Source organism: Copadichromis virginalis, linkage group LG11 (genome assembly GCF_057382275.1).
Source record: "Copadichromis virginalis isolate Kocher_CV1m ecotype Utaka linkage group LG11, C_Virginalis_male_GT1.1, whole genome shotgun sequence".
In the NCBI taxonomy this organism is placed as follows: domain Eukaryota; kingdom Metazoa; phylum Chordata; class Actinopteri; order Cichliformes; family Cichlidae; genus Copadichromis; species Copadichromis virginalis.
Window position 1 is genome coordinate 3,859,839 of NC_140628.1, and position 22,362 is coordinate 3,882,200.

A 22,362-nucleotide genomic window follows, 5' to 3' on the forward strand; every position below is an offset into this window, starting at 1 on the left:
ATGGGAATATGACAGTAAATACTAAATATTAAACATTATTGTGCAGCACATAAGATCAACAGAACACAGTGTGCTTTGAGGTAGGAGCCAAAAAGGGTGTAGTTTGTGGGTGTGATCACCCGTGTGTACACCTGTGAGCATGGACGCGCTTGTTTTTTGTTTTTTAAAAGGTTCCTTCATGTAATGATCTGCTAGAGGGTGTGGGGGGGCCACAGCCCCGTCCTCCAGGGCATGAAGCAGGTATGGAGGAGATCAAAACTCCAGACATCCAGAGGCCCCCAGAACACAAGAGACCATGGAAGACCAACAGAGGGGCAGCTGCGCCACTGTCCCAGAAAGAGCTGAGGAGAGTCCCAGATGAGGGCTCACTCAGCAGCCGCGGAGCAGAAGCCAGGGGGAGTTGCAGTGACGCGCCCGTGAGCTCCACCGGCAGCCAGCCGTGCCTGAGTGACCGAGCCCCAGGCCGAGAGGCCGGGGGCACCCCACCTCCGAAGTGGCCCGAGCGAGCCCCAGGCTCCAGGCCCCGATAAGCGGCCGCCAAGGAGTGAGCCGGTGTGTACCTGGACGCCCATCCCCGGACACAAAGAACCACCAACGCACCGATGTCTGAGGGGGTCCGCCACTGGCAGGGGAAGTGGTGGTAGGGGGAGATAGGCCTCCATACCTTGGAGGGCCTTTTGAGTTTTGTTCAAAAAAGAATGACTTCATATAGGGAAAAATATATGTCACATGTGCAGGACACCTTAAACTAGTTTTTTAATTAAGCAGCAAGGCAGAACAAAGTCGGGGCTGTATCAAGACACGAAGACTAAACCCCAATTCAACCAAACCCAGAACTGATCCGGAATTAAAACAGGACTATAACAGTTCAAAATCAGGACTACTGAGGACTTAACCAAGACAGAACCAGAATCAGAACTAGATGATAGTAGCACTAAAAATCATCATAGACCCGCACAACACTTATTTTTTAATTCTACCAAAGTACAATATTTAGATTGAGAAAAGTTTATATAATTATTTAGCCTTGTTGTGCAAACAAGCTGCATAACTTAATAAATATAGAATTTGAAAAATAACAAACCTAAAAAGAAACACTAGGTACGAGATACATGAGGACCTGTGATACGGTGATACTTTTGGCAAACGACCATTTGACTAATTAGTGATGGGTCGTTCGCGAACAAAATGGCTCTTAGAGCCGGCTCTTTGACGTGAACGACGCGAGCCGTCACGTGGGGTTTTTTTTTCTTTCTCTCAGCCTCTCTCTCGCACTTTTTTTCCGCTTCACTCTGCACGCGAGCCTTGTGCTTTACGCTGGGCAGAGGGGGGAGGGGCGGTAGTTACACTCAGTAGCACAGGAACAGAGAGAGAGAAAGAGAGGCAGGGACAACAACATTAGAAAGGTATAGTAATCATCCACAACTGTTTTCAGTTGCAGATGATAAAGGATTGAGAACGTTTATTCATGCAGGTCCATATGACAGAGAATATGCATGTTCTTTTAGTTTTCATATTATAATTTATATTTAATTGTGTTGTGGTTTGCAGTGTTTTGTGTTCTTTTCACTTTAAATTTGTGAAAGGAAAAAGCTGAAAATTTAAATAGTTAAAACTTGAAATGTGAATAGTTGATTTTTGTATTATATGATTTATTTATTACATTTTATGTGGAGTGAATAAATAAAAGTATATTTACGGTGGCCCCTAGAGACAAAGCACATACAAACTTCAAATCACGTACGAACTCTGAAGCATGTACAAACTCCAAAACACGTAAAAACACGTACAAACTCCAAAACACGTAAAAACTCCAAAACACGTAAAAACACGTACAAACTCCGAAGCACGTAAAAACTCAGAAGCACGTAAAAACTCAGAAGCATATAAAAACTCAGAAGCACATTAAAACTCAAAACACGTACAAAAGACAACAGAAGTGCTCCAGGATGCTGGGCGCAGTGTTGAGCCTTTGTTATCTTGTGGCTACACAAGCCAGCAAGTACCAACGACCGGATTTGGTGTGTGGTAATAACAGGTAAATGAACTTTTTTTTTTAATTATTTGAATATATATATGAGTGCCTGTGTACAAATACACAAACAATACACACATGCTTTCAATTGTGTAATTTAAGTGATCTAGTTGCTCTGCTTTGGAAGTTCAGTTCATGCTAGAAATGTGTTTTGGAGTTTGTACGTGTTTTGTCTCTAGGGGCCACCGCATATATTTATATATAAACATATATAAATAAAACCACTTGTTTTTATGTTAGTAATTCCTTTTGTGCATAATTTTATATTATTGTTAATAATAAATTAATTAAAGCAACAAAACAACCTGAAGAACCGGTTCGGAGCCGAACCGAAAGAGCCGGCTCTCTAAAAAGAGCCGGAAATCCCATCACTAACTAACATGTGTGTCTCACCTGCTCTTGTTCATCTCTGTTCTGTCCTCATTCTCCATCCCTCTCTGTTCCTCTCTCTCTTTGTGCTGACAATCATCAAATATACAGATATTTACAAACTCTTCAGATAAAAACACAAACACTTTTTTAATTGTAACATCAAATCAGACTAAATGTTTATTTTTTTAGATTGATAAATATAAAAAACATATTTGTTAACTTTCAGAGTAAAGAGAGAAACTGTCTGTATTTCTTAATTGTAAATGGCACCAAATTGTATTCAAATTGAGCCACACTTATGGAGCTCCACAGTTCTTCTCCTGGTGTTTTGGTTGACATCTCTTGATGTTCCCATGTCACAGAAACAGGCTCTGTGTTTTGCCTTATATGCATCCACAGCTGTGCCACCAGTTTACTCACATGGACTCTACTAACCTATCAGAAGCTTCTTCAGCTCAGAATGGAATCGTCTGGAGTTTCTTATTAATTAACAATAAACTTAGTGTACATGTACTCCTAAATTTGATGAAAGTGATAAAAAACAGAAAGCTCTGTCTCTCTTTATTCTGACATTTAACTAATTCAAAATATATTTCAATATTTATCTAAAACAAAAGTTTACTCTAAATTGATGTTGTACAGTAAAAATGTTTTATGTTTTCTCCCTAAAGTGTAAATATCTGGTTACAAATGTGAATATCCTGCTGTGTACTGAAATCCCTCTTGGGCTACGTCCACACGTACACGGGTATTTTTGAAAACGGAGATTTTCCGTTTTCGTTTTAAAAAATAATCCCGTCCACACGTAAAGGCAGAAATGAAGGAAAACGCTGCTATGAACATGCCAAAGCAGCAGGTGGCGCTATATTCCTAACCGTGTAGAAATGTTGGCCAATCAGAAGTCTAGAAGCCTCGGCGGGAAAAAGTAAACAAAGCTGGGGCATAGAAGCAGAACCGAGTCGTATGTGTGGACGGACAGTAACTGTGTGTATATGTAAGCATTTAAACACTGCAGATGTAACGGGTGTATTAAAAAATAATTTATATTTCACCAAAGATCCATCCTGCAGTGTTATCTTGCTTTGTCAGTATTGGTTATGTATTTATTTAAATATGTTTATTTTCTGTATTTATATTTTGGGAGCTTTTATTTTGTTTGTGTGACCTTTGACTTCCCACGAAGTCACTTCCTGTAGCTGCGCGCTATTTTCCTCAGTCGCCTAGAGGCCCCGCTGAGGAGAGGTGTTCATGCAGAAGTCCAGTAAAGTGAAGTTGCTGTACTGTTTTGTTTTTATTTTAAACAGTTCTGGGAGAATAAATCCACCCAGCTGGCAAAGTGAGAGCTGACTCCTCTGGTCATTTGCACAACACAACGCAGAGAACTAACGGCAATAAGAGTTTAAGGCCAGACCGGCTACACAGAGAGTACAATTAACAGTAACAGTATTGTAGGAATTCATTTCACCGAAACAATAACGTGGCGCACAGTGTGACGTCAAAAAAGGCGCACATCTTTGACGCTGCGTTTTCTCCGTTTTTCTGTCCACACGTAAATGCAAAAACGGAGTTTTAGAAAATATCCACCCTGCCCGGAGTTTTTAAAAATCTCCGTTTTCAGTGACCAAAAACGCCGTTTACGTGTGGACGAAAGGTGCAAACGCGTAGAAAAATCTGTGTTTTCAAAAATACCCGGGTACGTGTTTAGTTAGTATTTATTTATTGTCATTGTCAAGAACAATGAAATTGCGTTTTGGGCTTCCATACAACCCAAAAAAAAGAAGAAAATAATAAATACCCCTTAAAACCCAAGTGTACATATTTAACCCAGTGTGACTCCAATGCAATAAGACAATCCTTAGCAATAATGTTCGTAGAAATTCAGACAAAGACCTACGTGTGGACATAGCCTTGTTTTGCATAGAAATATACTGAACAACATACAAAGCATAATATATAAAATAACATTTACCTGAGTTTTTTCTTTGAAAGAAGCCTCTAATGTCCATTCTTATATTTCAGTACATAACTGAAACCGATTTAGTCGGGGAGGGTAAGAACTGAAAATATGAAATAAACACACGTAAGCTAAGACTATAAAAAAAATAGCATTTGTTCGGCTTTTCATTTCGCCATTTGTTGATTCACTTGAAGAGCGAGTAACGTAACATGGGTCAAGTGATCAGTTTGATATCTTTCGTGATGCACCGTCATATTTACATTATTTGTACAGTACGAATGATTTGCTTTGGTACCTGCTCAAACTTAAGCTCTCCTTAGTATGGCTGGCTCCGTTTCTCCAACAGTGCACTCACAGGCAGCAGCTGCCCCGCTTAGTCGCTTAGTGTCTGAGCTCGGATCATACCAATATCAGGGGGGATTCATGCACAGTCGTAAATTCCCACAGTGTGCACTATGTGCTTCGAATATTGTGTGTACTTTTTGTTTTATACAGTTGTCAGCCAGGCATCTAACTATGAAAAAATTACACTCCAAAAGACCCCGGGCTTCTGACAAAACAACCCGGGCTTAAGCCCAGTAAGCCACCCCCACGCTCCGCCCCTGCTGCTGTCTGTACTTTCTGTGCTAGAATCTAAATCACTGGATTCAGAGGAAGATCCTACCAGCTGTATCTGGGTCATCCCAGGCTTTTCTTTGACATCCAGACTACAAGACTTGTCATCTTCTTCTTGCCATGCCAACCTGCGAAATGCAGGCAGATTCTTTTTGCGTGCAGCTGCTCTTCTCTGTCGGTTTCTTTGGATTTTAGCTGCATTCACACAGTTGTTAAAAGTGGAAGCCCGTCTAGATCTCCCACCGCTCTGTTCGCTGTTCCTTTTGATTTCACTGGTGGTAACAAAGCTTTCGATTTCATTTTCTAGACTGAGGAGTGGGCACACTTCCATGCTCGTGCAGGATGACTTGGTGTAGCAATCTACTGCAGGGTCCTCAGGAAGATGTTTCATTGTAATGAAACGATGTCCCAGACCCTCAACAGGTGTGATTCTTTTTACAGGATCCACACACAGCATCCATTTGAGCAGGCTTAAAAATGCCGCTGTGTCTTTCACTTTGGATTCTGTGTTTGGCTGTGGGTGGTGTTTGGCTAAATCATCTATGCATGCATATTTGTCTGTGATTGTTGTACTTTGTTTGATCACAGTGCCTGTAGATGCTGAATACTGAGCTGGTGTCTTCAGTACCCATGTGCGTTCTATTATCCCTTTCCTCATCCAGAAATATTTCGTACTGTACTTCCCTTCCTGTAACATGCGTTTACTAGGCTGACCAAGCATGTGAACAAAACCTTGCATCATTTGATATTCACACCTGTTGAAAAACAGGTGGTGGCCCAAGTATAGAAAAGCTGCGACACAACCGAGAGTCCACATGTCTGCCGATTCAGTCACCGGTATGCCCAACATGACCTCAGGGGCCCTGTAACTAAGGGCCTGAATAATAGTGCCAGGTGGAATTTTTGCAGGACTTGTGGCAAAACCAAAATCAATAAGTTTAACTTTATATGGCTGTTGAGACTGATTTACAAGCATGATATTATCAGGTTTGATGTCTGCATGCATCATACCTCTGCTCTTCAGAGCGGTAAGAGCCACAAACATCTGCTTTAAAATGACCCGAATATCACAGAGAGCCAGTGGACCGCGAGACCTTTTAGTCACGAAATCATGCAGACTAATGTCTAGCATTTCCATTGAAATGAAGGTGCGATGTTTGTACTCGAAAACTTCGTAGTACTTTACCAAATTGCACCGATCCCTATCCAGAACACTCAGTTCTTTTACAGCAGCGGCCTCTTTCCAAGCAAACTTGTTGTATTCCCTTTTAGCTGCCTTGACTGCTACCCTTTCAAAAGTGTCTAATTTTACACATTCCACCACTCTCCCAAAGCTTCCTTGTCCGAGGAGCTTATATACCATGTATTTACATGTTTTACTTTGAATGAGGGCGTTCGTTTGTAAACCCTCATCACTGTCATAAGACAACGAAGACGAATCCGAAACCATTTTTTCACAAATATATCTAAAGTTTTACACCTGGGCAAAACAATGTGACCGCAGTATGAAGCTGGCAGGTTCTGTCAGTAGGCGGGTGTAGCAGGCTATTTATACCTTTTGGATCAAAGGCAGCGTTCGCTCACTGTGATGTCACCGAGTGACGCAACAGAGCGTAATGCTTTGATCCGGAGCAGCGGTTAAGAGCTTAAGAATGCAAAGGTCTCTGGTTAGGAAGATAAACTGCTTGACTGGCAGTCCACATCTGGAGTGGACAGCCTGTCGCAATGGGATCAGACACGCTGTCATTTCTGGAAAAGTCCATCCCGGAGGTGTCCGACGCGGACAGCTGTACCTTTTAATAAGAATCCCCCCCTGGCTCTACATGGCGGTGTACGTTTGAAAGTGCGGACGACGGTAGGAAATTCTTGATACCTTTAGGTGCACCTTGTAAACTCAGCAATGTGTACTCCAAACGCCACCATGGTTATTTCAAAGTTGTTGATTTATAGCTTTTTTTTTACCCTTTTTCTGTGTGAAATTTCCCTTTGTTGATATTTTTGAAATTCCTACTTTTAAATAATGTTAAACAATCCCGATACAACAGCGACATGTCCTCAGCTGCTGTGATCTTTTTAAAGTTTTACATTTGCAGGACTTTGAAGTTATCTGTCACGGTTGCGCTGGCAGACCGTGGCGATGTGGGGGAAATAGGGCCCAAAACGCGGGACTGTGTGCGATGAATGCAGTTGCGTTTATTTACAGTGATGTAAATATTACGCAATAAATCTCCGTGCGCGCCCCTGACTCCCGTGCCGTGTCTTCTTCCGTACTCCTGCCGGGAAATAACAGAGGCAGCCGTTGGTACAATTAACTTCACTGTAGCAAGCTGGACAACTGAAGGGCAGTCTCACGATCCGGGATCGAGGAGCTCTCAGGCTGTGTCCCAATCCAGCGACCGCATGCTTCGGAGTACGAGCTCGGTACTTATAGTACGGTGAGTACTACAAGCAGAGGCGGAGCCAGACATTTCAACCACCCGGGGCTTAGCCCTGAAGGGTAGTATGCATGTGGAAATTTTTTTTGGGGGGGGGGGTTAGAAATGACTGAAAGATTAATTGGCTCTGTTTTGAGTTTTGTTCAAAAAAGAATGACTTCATATAGGGAAAAATATATATCACACATGCAGGACACCTTAAACTAGTTTTTTAATTAAGCAGCGAGGCAGAACAAAGTCGGGGCTGCATCAAGACACGAGGACTAAACCCCAATTCAACCAAACCCAGAACTGATCCGGAATTAAAACAGGACTATAACAGTTCAAAATCAGGACTACTGAGGACTTAACCAAGACAGAACCAGAATCAGAACTAGATGATAGTAGCACTAAAAATCATCATAGACCCGCACTACACTTATTTTTTAATTCTACCAAAGTACAATATTTAGATTGAGAAAAGTTTATATAATTATTTAGCCTTGTTGTGCAAACAAGCTGCATAACTTAATAAATATAGAATTTGAAAAATAACAAACCTAAAAAGAAACACTAGGTACGAGATACATGAGGACCTGTGATACGGTGATACTTTTGGTAAACGACCATTTGACTAACATGTGTGTCTCACCTGCTCTTGTTCATCTCTGTTCTGTCCTCATTCTCCATCCCTCTCTGTTCCTCTCTCTCTTTGTGCTGACAATCATCAAATATACAGATATTTACAAACTCTTCAGATAAAAACACAAACACTTTTTTAATTGTAACATCAAATCAGACTAAATGTTTATTTTTTTTAGATTGATAAATATAAAAACATATTTGTTAACTTTAAGAGTAAAGAGAGAAACTATCTGTATTTCTTAATTGCAAATGGCACCAAATTGTATTCAAATTGAGCCACACTTATGGAGCTCCACAATTCTGTTCCTGGTGTTTTGGTTGACATCTCTTGATGTTCCCATGTCACAGAAACAGGCTCTGTGTTTTGCCTTATATGCATCCACAGCTGTGCCACCAGTTTACTCACATGGACTCTACTAACCTATCAGAAGCTTCTTCAGCTCAGAATGGAATCGTCTGGAGTTTCTTATTAATTAACAATAAACTTAGTGTACATGTACTCCTAAATTTGATGAAAGTGATAAAAAACAGAAAGCTCTGTCTCTCTTTATTCTGACATTTAACTAATTCAAAATATATTTCAATATTTATCTAAAACAAAAGTTTACTCTAAATTGATGTTGTACAGTAAAAATGTTTTATGTTTTCTCCCTAAAGTGTAAATATCTGGTTACAAATGTGAATATCCTGCTGTGTACTGAAATCCCTCTTGGGCTACGTCCACACGTACACGGGTATTTTTGAAAACGGAGATTTTCCGTTTTCGTTTTAAAAAATAATCCCGTCCACACATAAAGGCAGAAATGAAGGAAAACGCTGCTATGAACATGCCAAAGCAGCAGGCGGCGCTATATTCCTAACCGTGTAGAAATGTTGGCCAATCAGAAGTCTAGAAGCCTCGGCGGGAAAAAGTAAACAAAGCTGGGGCATAGAAGCAGAACCGAGTCGTATGTGTGGACGGACAGTAACTGTGTGTATATGTAAGCATTTAAACACTGCAGATGTAACGGGTGTATTAAAAAATAATTTATATTTCACCAAAGATCCATCCTGCAGTGTTATCTTGCTTTGTCAGTATTGGTTATGTATTTATTTAAATATGTTTATTTTCTGTATTTATATTTTGGGAGCTTTTATTTTGTTTGTGTGACCTTTGACTTCCCACGAAGTCACTTCCTGTAGCTGCGCGCTATTTTCCTCAGTCGCCTAGAGGCCCCGCTGAGGAGAGGTGTTCATGCAGAAGTCCAGTAAAGTGAAGTTGCTGTACTGTTTTGTTTTTATTTTAAACAGTTCTGGGAGAATAAATCCACCCAGCTGGCAAAGTGAGAGCTGACTCCTCTGGTCATTTGCACAACACAACGCAGAGAACTAACGGCAATAAGAGTTTAAGGCCAGACCGGCTACACAGAGAGTACAATTAACAGTAACAGTATTGTAGGAATTCATTTCACCGAAACAATAACGTGGCGCACAGTGTGACGTCAAAAAAGGCGCACATCTTTGACGCTGCGTTTTCTCCGTTTTTCTGTCCACACGTAAATGCAAAAACGGAGTTTTAGAAAATATCCACCCTGCCCGGAGTTTTTAAAAATCTCCGTTTTCAGTGACCAAAAACGCCGTTTACGTGTGGACGAAAGGTGCAAACGCGTAGAAAAATCTGCGTTTTCAAAAATACCCGGGTACGTGTGGACATAGCCTTGTTTTGCATAGAAATATACTGAACAACATACAAAGCATAATATATAAAATAACATTTACCTGAGTTTTTTCTTTGAAAGAAGCCTCTAATGTCCATTCTTATATTTCAGTACATAACTGAAACCGATTTAGTCGGGGAGGGTAAGAACTGAAAATATGAAATAAACACACGTAAGCTAAGACTATAAAAAAAAATAGCATTTGTTCGGCTTTTCATTTCGCCATTTGTTGATTCACTTGAAGAGCGAGTAACGTAACATGGGTCAAGTGATCAGTTTGATATCAATCTTTCGTGATGCACCGTCATATTTACATTATTTGTACAGTACGAATGATTTGCTTTGGTACCTGCTCAAACTTAAGCTCTCCTTAGTATGGCTGGCTCCGTTTCTCCAACAGTGCACTCACAGGCAGCAGCTGCCCCGCTTAGTCGCTTAGTGTCTGAGCTCGGATCATACCAATATCAGGGGGGATTCATGCACAGTCGTAAATTCCCACAGTGTGCACTATGTGCTTCGAATATTGTGTGTACTTTTTGTTTTATACAGTTGTCAGCCAGGCATCTAACTATGAAAAAATTACACTCCAAAAGACCCCGGGCTTCTGACAAAACAACCCGGGCTTAAGCCCAGTAAGCCACCCCCACGCTCCGCCCCTGCTGCTGTCTGTACTTTCTGTGCTAGAATCTAAATCACTGGATTCAGAGGAAGATCCTACCAGCTGTATCTGGGTCATCCCAGGCTTTTCTTTGACATCCAGACTACAAGACTTGTCATCTTCTTCTTGCCATGCCAACCTGCGAAATGCAGGCAGATTCTTTTTGCGTGCAGCTGCTCTTCTCTGTCGGTTTCTTTGGATTTTAGCTGCATTCACACAGTTGTTAAAAGTGGAAGCCCGTCTAGATCTCCCACCGCTCTGTTCGCTGTTCCTTTTGATTTCACTGGTGGTAACAAAGCTTTCGATTTCATTTTCTAGACTGAGGAGTGGGCACACTTCCATGCTCGTGCAGGATGACTTGGTGTAGCAATCTACTGCAGGGTCCTCAGGAAGATGTTTCATTGTAATGAAACGATGTCCCAGACCCTCAACAGGTGTGATTCTTTTTACAGGATCCACACACAGCATCCATTTGAGCAGGCTTAAAAATGCCGCTGTGTCTTTCACTTTGGATTCTGTGTTTGGCTGTGGGTGGTGTTTGGCTAAATCATCTATGCATGCATATTTGTCTGTGATTGTTGTACTTTGTTTGATCACAGTGCCTGTAGATGCTGAATACTGAGCTGGTGTCTTCAGTACCCATGTGCGTTCTATTATCCCTTTCCTCATCCAGAAATATTTCGTACTGTACTTCCCTTCCTGTAACATGCGTTTACTAGGCTGACCAAGCATGTGAACAAAACCTTGCATCATTTGATATTCACACCTGTTGAAAAACAGGTGGTGGCCCAAGTATAGAAAAGCTGCGACACAACCGAGAGTCCACATGTCTGCCGATTCAGTCACCGGTATGCCCAACATGACCTCAGGGGCCCTGTAACTAAGGGCCTGAATAATAGTGCCAGGTGGAATTTTTGCAGGACTTGTGGCAAAACCAAAATCAATAAGTTTAACTTTATATGGCTGTTGAGACTGATTTACAAGCATGATATTATCAGGTTTGATGTCTGCATGCATCATACCTCTGCTCTTCAGAGCGGTAAGAGCCACAAACATCTGCTTTAAAATGACCCGAATATCACAGAGAGCCAGTGGACCGCGAGACCTTTTAGTCACGAAATCATGCAGACTAATGTCTAGCATTTCCATTGAAATGAAGGTGCGATGTTTGTACTCGAAAACTTCGTAGTACTTTACCAAATTGCACCGATCCCTATCCAGAACACTCAGTTCTTTTACAGCAGCGGCCTCTTTCCAAGCAAACTTGTTGTATTCCCTTTTAGCTGCCTTGACTGCTACCCTTTCAAAAGTGTCTAATTTTACACATTCCACCACTCTCCCAAAGCTTCCTTGTCCGAGGAGCTTATATACCATGTATTTACATGTTTTACTTTGAATGAGGGCGTTCGTTTGTAAACCCTCATCACTGTCATAAGACAACGAAGACGAATCCGAAACCATTTTTTCACAAATATATCTAAAGTTTTACACCTGGGCAAAACAATGTGACCGCAGTATGAAGCTGGCAGGTTCTGTCAGTAGGCGGGTGTAGCAGGCTATTTATACCTTTTGGATCAAAGGCAGCGTTCGCTCACTGTGATGTCACCGAGTGACGCAACAGAGCGTAATGCTTTGATCCGGAGCAGCGGTTAAGAGCTTAAGAATGCAAAGGTCTCTGGTTAGGAAGATAAACTGCTTGACTGGCAGTCCACATCTGGAGTGGACAGCCTGTCGCAATGGGATCAGACACGCTGTCATTTCTGGAAAAGTCCATCCCGGAGGTGTCCGACGCGGACAGCTGTACCTTTTAATAAGAATCCCCCCCTGGCTCTACATGGCGGTGTACGTTTGAAATCATCATACCAATCCCCCCTGATATTGGATCATACCAATATCAGGGGGGATTCACGCACAGTCGTAAATTCCCACAGTGTGCACTATGTGCTTCGAATATTGTGTGTACTTTTTGTTTTATACAGTTGTCAGCCAGGCATCTAACTATGAAAAAATTACACTCCAAAAGACCCCGGGCTTCTGACAAAACAACCCGGGCTTAAGCCCAGTAAGCCACCCCCACGCTCCGCCCCTGCCCTAAAGACAGGCTGGAGAGTTCCCAGGAGAAGGGCTGCTTCTTCTGTCCAGAAGGCGAATCTCTGTCCAAGCCGTAAAAAAAGCAATGCCAGTCAGAATGGACTCTCGTTGTGTACTGCTGCTCTCTTCTGTGTGTTCAGTCACAGGGTTTATAAGTGACTACATTAAGCCACTTTCACAAACATTTGCTTGACCTGATGTGTTGCCGGAGCCAAAACTGCAATTAATACTAACTTTGAAAACTGTGATTGTGATGGTGCCAGTTTGTCTATAATACTAGCCATACCCCTCAATGCAGAATCTCTCCATCAGCTGAATACACCACCACAGGCAAATTGCTGGCATGTCCTCTGTGAACGATAGTGGAGGTGAGGTGCTGATGCAGAGAGCATACTGTAAAGTAAAAGAAACCTTTAACATGTTTAAATGTTATATTGAAGTAATGGCAGGAAAAGAAAAATTCTCACCATCAGCATAAAGATGCCGCAGCAATTTCCATTGAACTGCTGAGGAAAGAACTGTAAAAAGAAAAATGTGTCCTTAAATGAAGAGAGCTGACATGCACCTGCTAGTTTTTTAATCACATTATTTTGTACCTGATGAGCTTTCAAACTTTCGCATTAAAAACATACCTCAAGGTCTCTTCCTGTTTTCTCCATCCAGGATCCAGAGTCAATAGAGGCTGCTACTCTCCTGGCATTGTAGAGAATACACATAACACTCAAATCAAATGTTTGCCATTAATACAAAAATTCATGAAGTAGGGATGCAACAATACGTTTTTCAAACCGTCAGATCCTTGGATCTGAGTTTTTGCCGATACCAAGTACCAGTGCTGATACTTCTACCACACAGAAAATGTAGTGAATCGGAAGGCAGGTTTTTTGTGTGTTTTTTACAAATAATAACGGTGAATAAGATTTTTTTTATGTATATTAATAGAAATGACCCAAAAATTCTAAATTTGGATGAAAAATAAACATTTTCTGTGAAACTTTTACCGATTTTCACATTTCAAGTATCTGTTCATGGTATTGGTTAACAAAAGATATGGATACGATTTCATTTGAACCGTATGGGCCTGGATACCAGTATCGGTGCATCCCTATCATGAAGTAGCCTAAGAACGAGGTTCCCTCCTGAACTTTTAAGCCTGAAACCGAGGCTGCTTTTAGACGACCTAGCCAAAGAACACACTTGGCCATTGAACAAGGCCAGAACAATTTTTCATTTCTTTAGTGTCAACCTAAATATGGCTCGGTAGAGATCATCTCCAAAACCATCAGGGCGAAGTGAGTCCAGAAAGAGTATCTGTCTCTCAGCTACCAATATAGCCTGAAATAGACATGTTAGCATCATCCATGAGAAGACGACATGTCAGCCTCCATTATGGTCTATCAGATGAAAAAACACAGAAAGAGAAAGAGATGCGCCTTACCAGACTGGACTGAAGAGGGTCCAAGTCTTTCTGCCACTTTGCTCCTGGACATACTGATGATCAATCTGCCATTCAGGAGTCCCATATGAGTGGTCCAGGAGAAACTTCCTCTCAGTTGGTGGATCTGATGATATGCAAATATTAGGGGTGCAACGATACTCGTATCGATATTGAACCGTTCGATACAGTGCTTTCGGTTCGGTACGCATATGTATGAACAATACAAAATTTTTAATTTATTTTATCAACTTTCCTTCTGACGATGCTGTCTGTGTTGGGCGCTCAGTGGATCTGCGCTCGACAGTGCAGCCTAGGCGGAGTAGTCGAACGCAGATTCACTGGCAGGGCAACCGAATCTGTGGCTCCAGAGCTGCAGTGACATGAGCAAACTTGGCCTAAATACATCATATCATATCATATCATATCAAGGCATGAATAACACTTTCACAAGTTTTACCTGGTTCACAAACTCCTTTCCTTGGTCAGTGATGATTTTCTTGACCATGCCAAACGTGTATAACTTCGAGGTCATGATTGCAGAGACCTCAGCTGCAGTCTTGGACTTAAGAGGTTCTGCAATCACCCACTTAGTATACAGATCGTTCATTGTCAGGACATATTGGTTCCCTAGACGTGTTTCCGGGAGTGGTCCAGTTAAATCCATGCCCAGCACCTCCCAAGGTTCTTTTACCTGTAGGTCACAGAACTTATCAAACTAAAATTTAAAGCTACCCTGCAGCACAAAAGCTTATTAGCATGAAAATGAAATTGGTGAACAGGCCTTAAGATGTACCTTGATGGGATGTAATGCTGGTGCCACAGTCTTGATTGGGTCATTCATCTGGCAGCGATGACAGCATCTGACCTGAAAGATGTATCCCAAAAAATATTTCAAGGATACCGAAAAACCAGTTGATGTAAATTGATAACAATTAAAAAAAAAACAGACACATACAGAAACTAATGTTGAAATGTAAGTGTGCAAGTAAAGACAAGGTTCTTTATCTTGTTAACTGAAATAAGGCCATACCCATTCACTGATGTCCTGGTTCAATGTTGGCCAGTAATAGCCAGCAACAACTCTGTTTCGGGTACCTCTGACACCATTGTGGTTCCCGGTACCAGGGTTATTGTGCTTTCCATCAAAATGGGCTTTCTGTCCTCCTCTGACATGACTACCAGGCGCATGCACTGCATACTGGGGCCAGTGTAGAAGAGTCTGTTGTCTGGTACAAGATGAAAATGTAAAAAGCTGAAAGAGTTGCTGACTAAAGTAAAATAAAATGTCTGACAGATATTAATAAAATTTGGGATAATGTATCTGCACCAGTATGGTACATTTACCTTCAATTGAAATTAATTTTTAAAACTATATACAGGGTATATATGACAGAGTTGTATTTTTTTGTTATATCTATATATATATAGATAGAGAGAGAGAGAGAGAAAAGGGTTTTAAAAAATAAAAGTAAAAAAATTAATAAATAAAAAATAAAAGTAAAAAAAAATAAAAAATAAATAAAAGATCAACATTCATTTTCGTAGTTACCCTTCAGTTTGTAATTAGGTGCCATTCTTTTACGGCGCAGTTCTTCAGCTCTCCATCGAGGAGAAAAGCATGAATTTGCTTGTATACATCCATTGTTTAAATGTCCCGGCAGTCGAAAAGGAGGCAGAGCTGTCGACAAATGCTAGAAGCTAACTGGGCGCTAACCGTATCATTCAAATACATTAAATGTCGTAATGTTGGCAAAGAGAGGAAGTGACGCAAGATTTGCGCATGTGGGGTACCGATCGGGTTTCCGGTACGGATCGGGTAGCGACACCGCTTTTCCCCTTCTCATTCTCTGTTGCCGCCATGCTTTTTCGGCCATGTGCGTATGAAAACAAAGGCACTGCGCATGCGCGTTTCACCCATATTATATCGCCATATTTCATTTTCTTATCGTTGCCTAACATTGTACTGGTATTACCGTGAACAGTATGATATGGCCCAGCCCTATTCTGAATACATGATTGTTCAGTATAAACTGGGGGTTGGCGACAAATATGTCACCATATTTTTAAGGAAATTTGTGGTAATAATATTTATGACGCTGTAGAAAAAACAATATTTTATCTGTGATTAGCAGGCAGCAGCTAATCACAAACAGTGTAGATCACACATAAAGTACCCCGAGTAAAAACAGTGAAAGTATAGCAGAGCTGCTTGAAACTTGAATTGTGGCTCCTTTGAGTTGTTTGACACTTGAAGAAAAATGACTAAAGTAACCTTGTAACTCCTAAGCCTGAGGAGTGGTCGTGACAACGTTATCATGTGACAGCAGTGTGCAGACACCTTAGGACGTAAGGAGTCTGCACACTGTTGTCACATGGTGAATGTTGTAACTTGGGTCTAGCCCTCCTTTACCACCATGTAAAGGCAATTTCCAGCAATTTCCTGTCTTCCTGACCCATGAACACCACTACCAAGTGTTCCAGCAATGCTCAGTGTTTACTTTTGAGTGGCACATCACCAGCTGCTAGCATCTTCTCCTCATATGCTCATACAGTGGATTAATACTTCTGTGCTAAATCCATAGAGCAGTGTTTCCAAACCTTCTGGAGCATTATGGACCATACTTCACATTAGAAAAAACACATTTATTTATTTAGGACAGTGCATGTTAATGAACATAAATGTAAAAAAAAAAAAAAAAATTACATGAATGTAAACATGCCAGATTATAGCCAAAGGCTAATTTCCATCTGTTGTCCTTAAACATAAAAAATAGACATAAAAATTCATCATTCATTCATAATAAAAACTCCATCACCAAACTTACACATACACACCATTCTGTTCCCAAATAAAACATTAAAACTATACAACTCATACATGATCACACACTTGATTTGTCCATAACCAGTTTTTAACCTTTGCCTTAAACCAGGGGTGGCCAACCCGCGGCTCTCGAGCCGCATGCGGCTCTTTGCCTGGTTTCATGCGGCTCTTACGTTCATATCAAAGTTTGTGTTTTGGGGTTTTTTTGTGTTGTTGTTTTAAAATGTGCACGTTCGCTTCGCTTGAGTTCAATACGGTATTTTCATTAAATGGCCATGTGTGTGAGATGAAAATACCGCAAAGTTTCCCAGTAGGAGCAAGTTTGCCCTTAAAATGGCAAGGAAAAAATACACAGCAAAAAGAAAATATGAAGATGAACACAGGACGTTTTTAACAGAGTGGGAGAGTTTATATTTTTTTGTTGAACGCAATGGCAAGCCATTCTGCCTTATATGTCAGACGTCATTAGCGCATTTCAAAGCTTCAAATCTTCAGCGCCACTTCAGCTCACTCCATGCTAACATCGACCAGAACCATCGACCCAAAAGGGACTGAACTTCGCAAGCACGAGTTGGCCACTTTGAAAAGTCAGCACATACAGTTTTTCCAAAAAATTTACGAAGCGGTCAGAGACCTTAACACTCGCATCCTATCAGCTGGCTTGGAACATTGCACGGGCTAAAAAGCCATACGATGAAGGGGAGTTCGTTAAAAAATGCCTCAGTGACGTTGTTGAAATCTTGTCTCCTGAAAACGACAAATTAAAACGCGTGGTATCAGACGTCCAACTGTCCCGCCACACTGTTGAACACAGAATATCGGACATTAACACGGCTATTGAAACACAGTTGCACTCTGACCTTCAAGCATGTGAGTATTTTAGTGTCGCATTGGATGAGAGTTGTGATATACAAGACAAGCCTCAGTTGGCAATATTTGCACAGTCTGTGTCAAACGATTGTGTGATCAAAGAACTCCTGGATATTGTGCCATTAAAAGACAGAACCCGTGGCATAGATGTGAAAGAAACCATGATGGCTGCATTAGAAAAAGCAAATCTGCCCATAACGAAATGAACTGCAATAGCCACGGATGGAGCACCAGCCATGATGGGATCTGTGAACGGGCTTGTGGGGCTGTGCAAAGCTGACCGAACTATTCCTGACTTTTGGAATTTCCACTGCATCATCCACATGGAGCAACTCGTGTCTAAATCATTGAATTTAGATAACGTCATGAAGCCTGTGATGGAAATCGTCAACTATATCCGCACACATGCGCTTAACCACAGTCAATTCAAGAATCTCATTGCTGAGCTGGACCAAGGGCTTCCAGGTGACCTGCCGCTGCACTGCGAGGTGGCTGTCAAAAGGCCAGGTACTCTCTCACTTCTTTGAGCTTTTGGATGCCATGAAACTGTTTATGGAAGAGAAGGACAAGGACTATCCCTTGCTCTCGGACCTCAAGTGGATTATGGATCTGGCCTTTTTGGTCGACATGCTGTGTCACTTGGACAGACATAACCTGACCCTGCAGGGTAAGTTAAAAATGCTGCCTGACCTGGTGCAAAGTGTGTTTGCGTTTGTCAACAAACTGAAGCTGTTCAAGACACATATTCAAAAGGGAGATTTAACGCATTTTCCCACTCTGCTAAAAGCCAAGCGGGCAAGTCACCAGCGCTGCCCTGAGTAAGCAAAGAGCCAGATATGCAACGCTGATTGAAAACTTGCACGAAAGCTTTGTGACCCGGTTCCATGATCTACAATTGAAAAGGCCACAGATTACGTTCCTCGTCGACCCATTGAATGCAGAGACCGGCTGTTTGAAAGTCTCGCTAGTCACAGATAAAGCTGCGGCTGAGTTGGAGATGATCGATCTTTGTGAGGAGGACCAATTGAAACCTGCTTTAAGGGAAGGGACCATTGAGTTCTGGAAAAGTATGCCAATGGAAAAATACCCCAATGTCAAACGGGCTGCGCTTAAGATACTGTCAATGTTTGGGTCAACATACAAGGCAAGGAATACCAGAAGTCCCATTAAACAACATGCATTGTAAAAGTAAATGCTATTGTAGATTATTATATTTTTGTTTGTGGACTTGGTTGAACTGAGAGTTTGTGTGTGTGAGACAGTGCACACAATTGTTGAAAATGACTGGCCTGTGGTTTTAGTACTGTAGGAGTCATTATCATATTGGTGTGTGTGTGTGTGTGTGTGTGTGTGTGTGTGTGAGAGAGAGAGAGAGAGAGAGAGGGAGGAAAGGATGGGTGATGTTCATGTGTGCCCATGTGTAGGATGTGGCTCTTTGCGGTAACACAGTAAAAAAAAAGTGGCTCTTGGTCTCTGACTGGTTGGCCACCCCTGCCTTAAACAAATTGAGTGTAGAGCATTCTCTAATGGGTTGAGGAAGACTGTTCCACAGATGGCCACCCTTAACAGAGAGGACGTTCTGCCCAAATGCTGTCCGTCTGTGGGGTATAAACAAGTCTCCTCGGATTGTAGCTCGAGTGGTCCTGTCTGAGCTTTCTTTATGCCTAATGAACTGCTTTAGTGGTGGTGGAGCAAGGGAGTGTAAGACTTTATATATTAAACACACCATGGCACACCACCAAACAAAAATGTCACAAAAGCATATTGATAATTTTTCCCTGCGCACCAGGCGTAGTAGAATTGGCTCGGTTTGTCCCCAGTATACCTGTTTTGCTTTCTTTTGACCACTACTCATGCTCGGGTCTTCATCAGGGCGGAGTTTTCTCCATGACCAGGTCAGACTGACTACTTTTTATTTTCAAACATTTATCTGTTGCTATTATGCGCTGCGTCGTCTCACAGCATGACTGTTATGTCATTTCTTCTTCATCTTCTTCTGTTTTATTGGCAGTTGGCAACACATTGAATTAGAGCAGGTAGTTGTACTGCCCTCTAGTGGAAGAGAATGTAATTGTTCTGCACGTTACTCACGCCGATCGCTTAGAGTACTAATCAGATGGAACCAGATGATCTTCCACGGCACACCTGATCATTTCTGGCACAGTGGTTGGGAAACACTGTCATAGAGAACATAAGCAGTGCCTCAAACGTGCATTCCACCAATTTGCCTACAGGACAAATCGTTCCACCGAGGACGCCATCACCATAGCGCTCCACACTGCGCTGAGTCACCTGGAGCACCGAGGAAGCTATGTGAGAATGCTCTTTCTGGACTTCAGCTCAGCATTCAATCATATCATCCCGGAGATCCTGGTCCAGAAACTGTCTCACCTGGGACTCTCCACCCCCATCTGCCTCTGGATCAAGGACTTCCTGACAAATAGACCACAGTCTGTCAGACTCGGCCCCCACCGGTCCAGCACCATCACACTCAGCACCGGGTCTCCACAAGGATGTGTTTTGAGTCCCCTCCTGTTTACGCTCTACACATCCGACTGCTCCCCTACCCATCTCTCAAACACCATCATAAAGTTCGCGGATGACACCACAGTGGTTGGACTCATCTCAAGGGGGGATGAGTCGGACTACAGAGATGAGGTCAACAGACTGACTGAGTGGTGTTCAGTTAACAACCTCCAACTGAACACCACGAAAACTAAAGAACTTATCTTGGACTTCAGGAAGGGCAGAGCAGACCCGGCCCCACTTTACATTCACGGGAGCTGTGTGGAGAGGGTACACTCCATGAGGTTTCTGGGCGTGCAGATATCTGATGACCTCTCCTGGACTGCAAATACTACAGCGGTGGTTAAAAAGGCCCAGCAGCGTCTCCACTTTCTGAGAGTGCTCAGGAGGAACAACCTGGAGGAGAGGCTGCTGGTGACATTTTACAGAGCCACCATAGAGAGCATCCTAACGTACGGCATAACAACATGGTATGCAGGGTGCTCAGCTGCAGACAGGAAAGTACTGCAGAGGGTCATCAACACAGCCCAGAAGATCACTGGCTGCTCTCTGCCCAGCCTGGAGGTCACTGCAAACTCTCGGTACCTCAGCAGAGCTGGCAATATCATCAAGGACCACTCTCACCCCAGCAACCAACTGTTTGAACTATTACCGTCAGGCCGACGGTACAGGTCACATAAAACCAGGACAAACAGATTCAGGGATAGCTTCTTTCCCAGAGCTATCACCGTAGTAAATAAGCACAAAAACAATTGAACCTATTCCATACCGTCACTGTCATTATATTATGCTGCTATTCATACTGTCATTATATTAATGCTGCTATCCTGTATATATCGTACTTACTATTGTTTGAGTACTTACGATTGTTTTTTTTGTACTTTTTATATTTTACATTTATATTTATTATTGAAACTTGCACCAAGGGAGTGGCACTCCAATTTCGTTGTACTCTGTACAATGACAATAAAGGCTATTCTATTCTATTCTATTCTATCTGGAGCCCACCAGATGACGATAGTTGCGGTTGCTAAAAGATTACTGGCCCTATACAAGTCTATGAGAAAACAGTTTTCTGATTTGACCTCTGCGATCGCTTTCTTCATGAGTTCATGGACTCGTTCACTCGTTTTGGGTTATACTGAATAAAAAATAAAGCTTTTTTGTAAATCTTGTTCATAGAATGTCTCAAGATGGAAAGCTGGTGGGAATCTTCAAAACGAGCTAAAAAGCAGCAACATTCGTCTTCCATATCTTCTATACTTAAATCTACAGCTTAGATACGTCATAACCCACAAAACTGGTCTTTCTGGCCAGTCTTGTGGAACCTGACAAACCTACGCTGCTTATTTTGCTTTCTTTACTTTGTTTTCTTCTCAGACGCTGTCCCCCTGTTAAACAGTGAGGGTTGAGCTGTTTTTACAAATGGACTCCATGAAACGTGGAGAATCAGGTCGAATTATCCGGCGTTGACCTGACTCAGCACACTAGTGGAAAGACTTTCAAACAAGTGTGCTGTATGACCTCACCAGACAATTACCTGCTCTTGTTCCTACAGTGATGCAACTGGACACCTCAGGGACTTTTTCCAAGGGAGCTGGCAGATTAAACACCCTTTAATGTCCAGTTAGACCGTGTCCTTCCTTCTCACGTTCAGTCCCATTGGGCAATGGTTAGTAAAGTTCATGTCTGCAGTTTGTGAAAATGGACTGTGACAGTGGCAGTCTCTTGGGGAAACTTGAGCTGTGCATGCACTCGACTATTAAACTTTCAGTTAATAGTTGAGTGCATGCACAGTCGACGGTTTTATGGGCTCTGAGGAAGTCTTCATTTCTCCTCATTTTCTCTTGACGTTAGTGTAAAGAGACGTGTGGAAATCGCACTCGCCGTGCTGTGATAAACTAAAAGACTTCACCTTTGACCTATAGTCCACTGCCGCTGGTACAGAGTAGGCCTGAGTCTTATAGCAAAGAAGCTATTCAGGCTTTACTGCACTGACACACACACACTACACCGGCGTGCCAACTGGCTAGGGCAACACCTCAGCACATGTAGTTACAAAAATACACATACATATATATCCACGGGCTGAAAAGCTCGTGCTGGCATCCTGAGGCACTCTCTGCAAGGAAAACTGGTTTTTTGTAAGCGGCTGCACAAGGAGCATGTTGTTTAGCAATAGCTTCACTCTGTCTCACTCTCAGATCTCAGGATGTCTTC

General features: G+C 42.1%; 3 protein-coding genes across 5 annotated transcripts in view; 1 reads left to right on the forward strand and 2 right to left on the reverse strand.

The window, feature by feature from the left end:
• Positions 1-22,362, forward strand: part of enpp2 (ectonucleotide pyrophosphatase/phosphodiesterase 2) — an 83,138-nt gene that overhangs the window by 7,686 nt on the left and 53,090 nt on the right. The gene's annotated exons all lie outside the window — the stretch shown is intronic.
• On the reverse strand, positions 4,746-7,375 carry LOC146697929 (homeodomain-interacting protein kinase 1-like). The gene is made up of 2 exons (XM_085472754.1): positions 4,958-7,375; positions 4,746-4,752 (listed from the first exon to the last, which is right to left on the reverse strand). The coding sequence occupies exons 1-2, from the start codon at positions 6,427-6,429 to the stop codon at positions 4,746-4,748; spliced, it is 1,479 nt and encodes a 492-aa protein (XP_085328880.1). The 5' UTR covers positions 6,430-7,375.
• On the reverse strand, positions 10,171-12,234 carry LOC146697930 (homeodomain-interacting protein kinase 1-like). The gene is made up of 2 exons (XM_085472756.1): positions 10,383-12,234; positions 10,171-10,177 (listed from the first exon to the last, which is right to left on the reverse strand). Exons 1-2 carry the CDS (start codon positions 11,852-11,854, stop codon positions 10,171-10,173), a joined length of 1,479 nt encoding a protein of 492 aa, XP_085328882.1. The 5' UTR covers positions 11,855-12,234.

Excerpts from the sequence above, each read along its gene's own strand:
- LOC146697929 (XM_085472754.1), bottom strand. The coding sequence starts at position 6,429 with ATGGTTTCGGATTCGTCTTCGTTGTCTTATGACAGTGATGAGGGTTTA.
- LOC146697930 (XM_085472756.1), bottom strand. The coding sequence starts at position 11,854 with ATGGTTTCGGATTCGTCTTCGTTGTCTTATGACAGTGATGAGGGTTTA.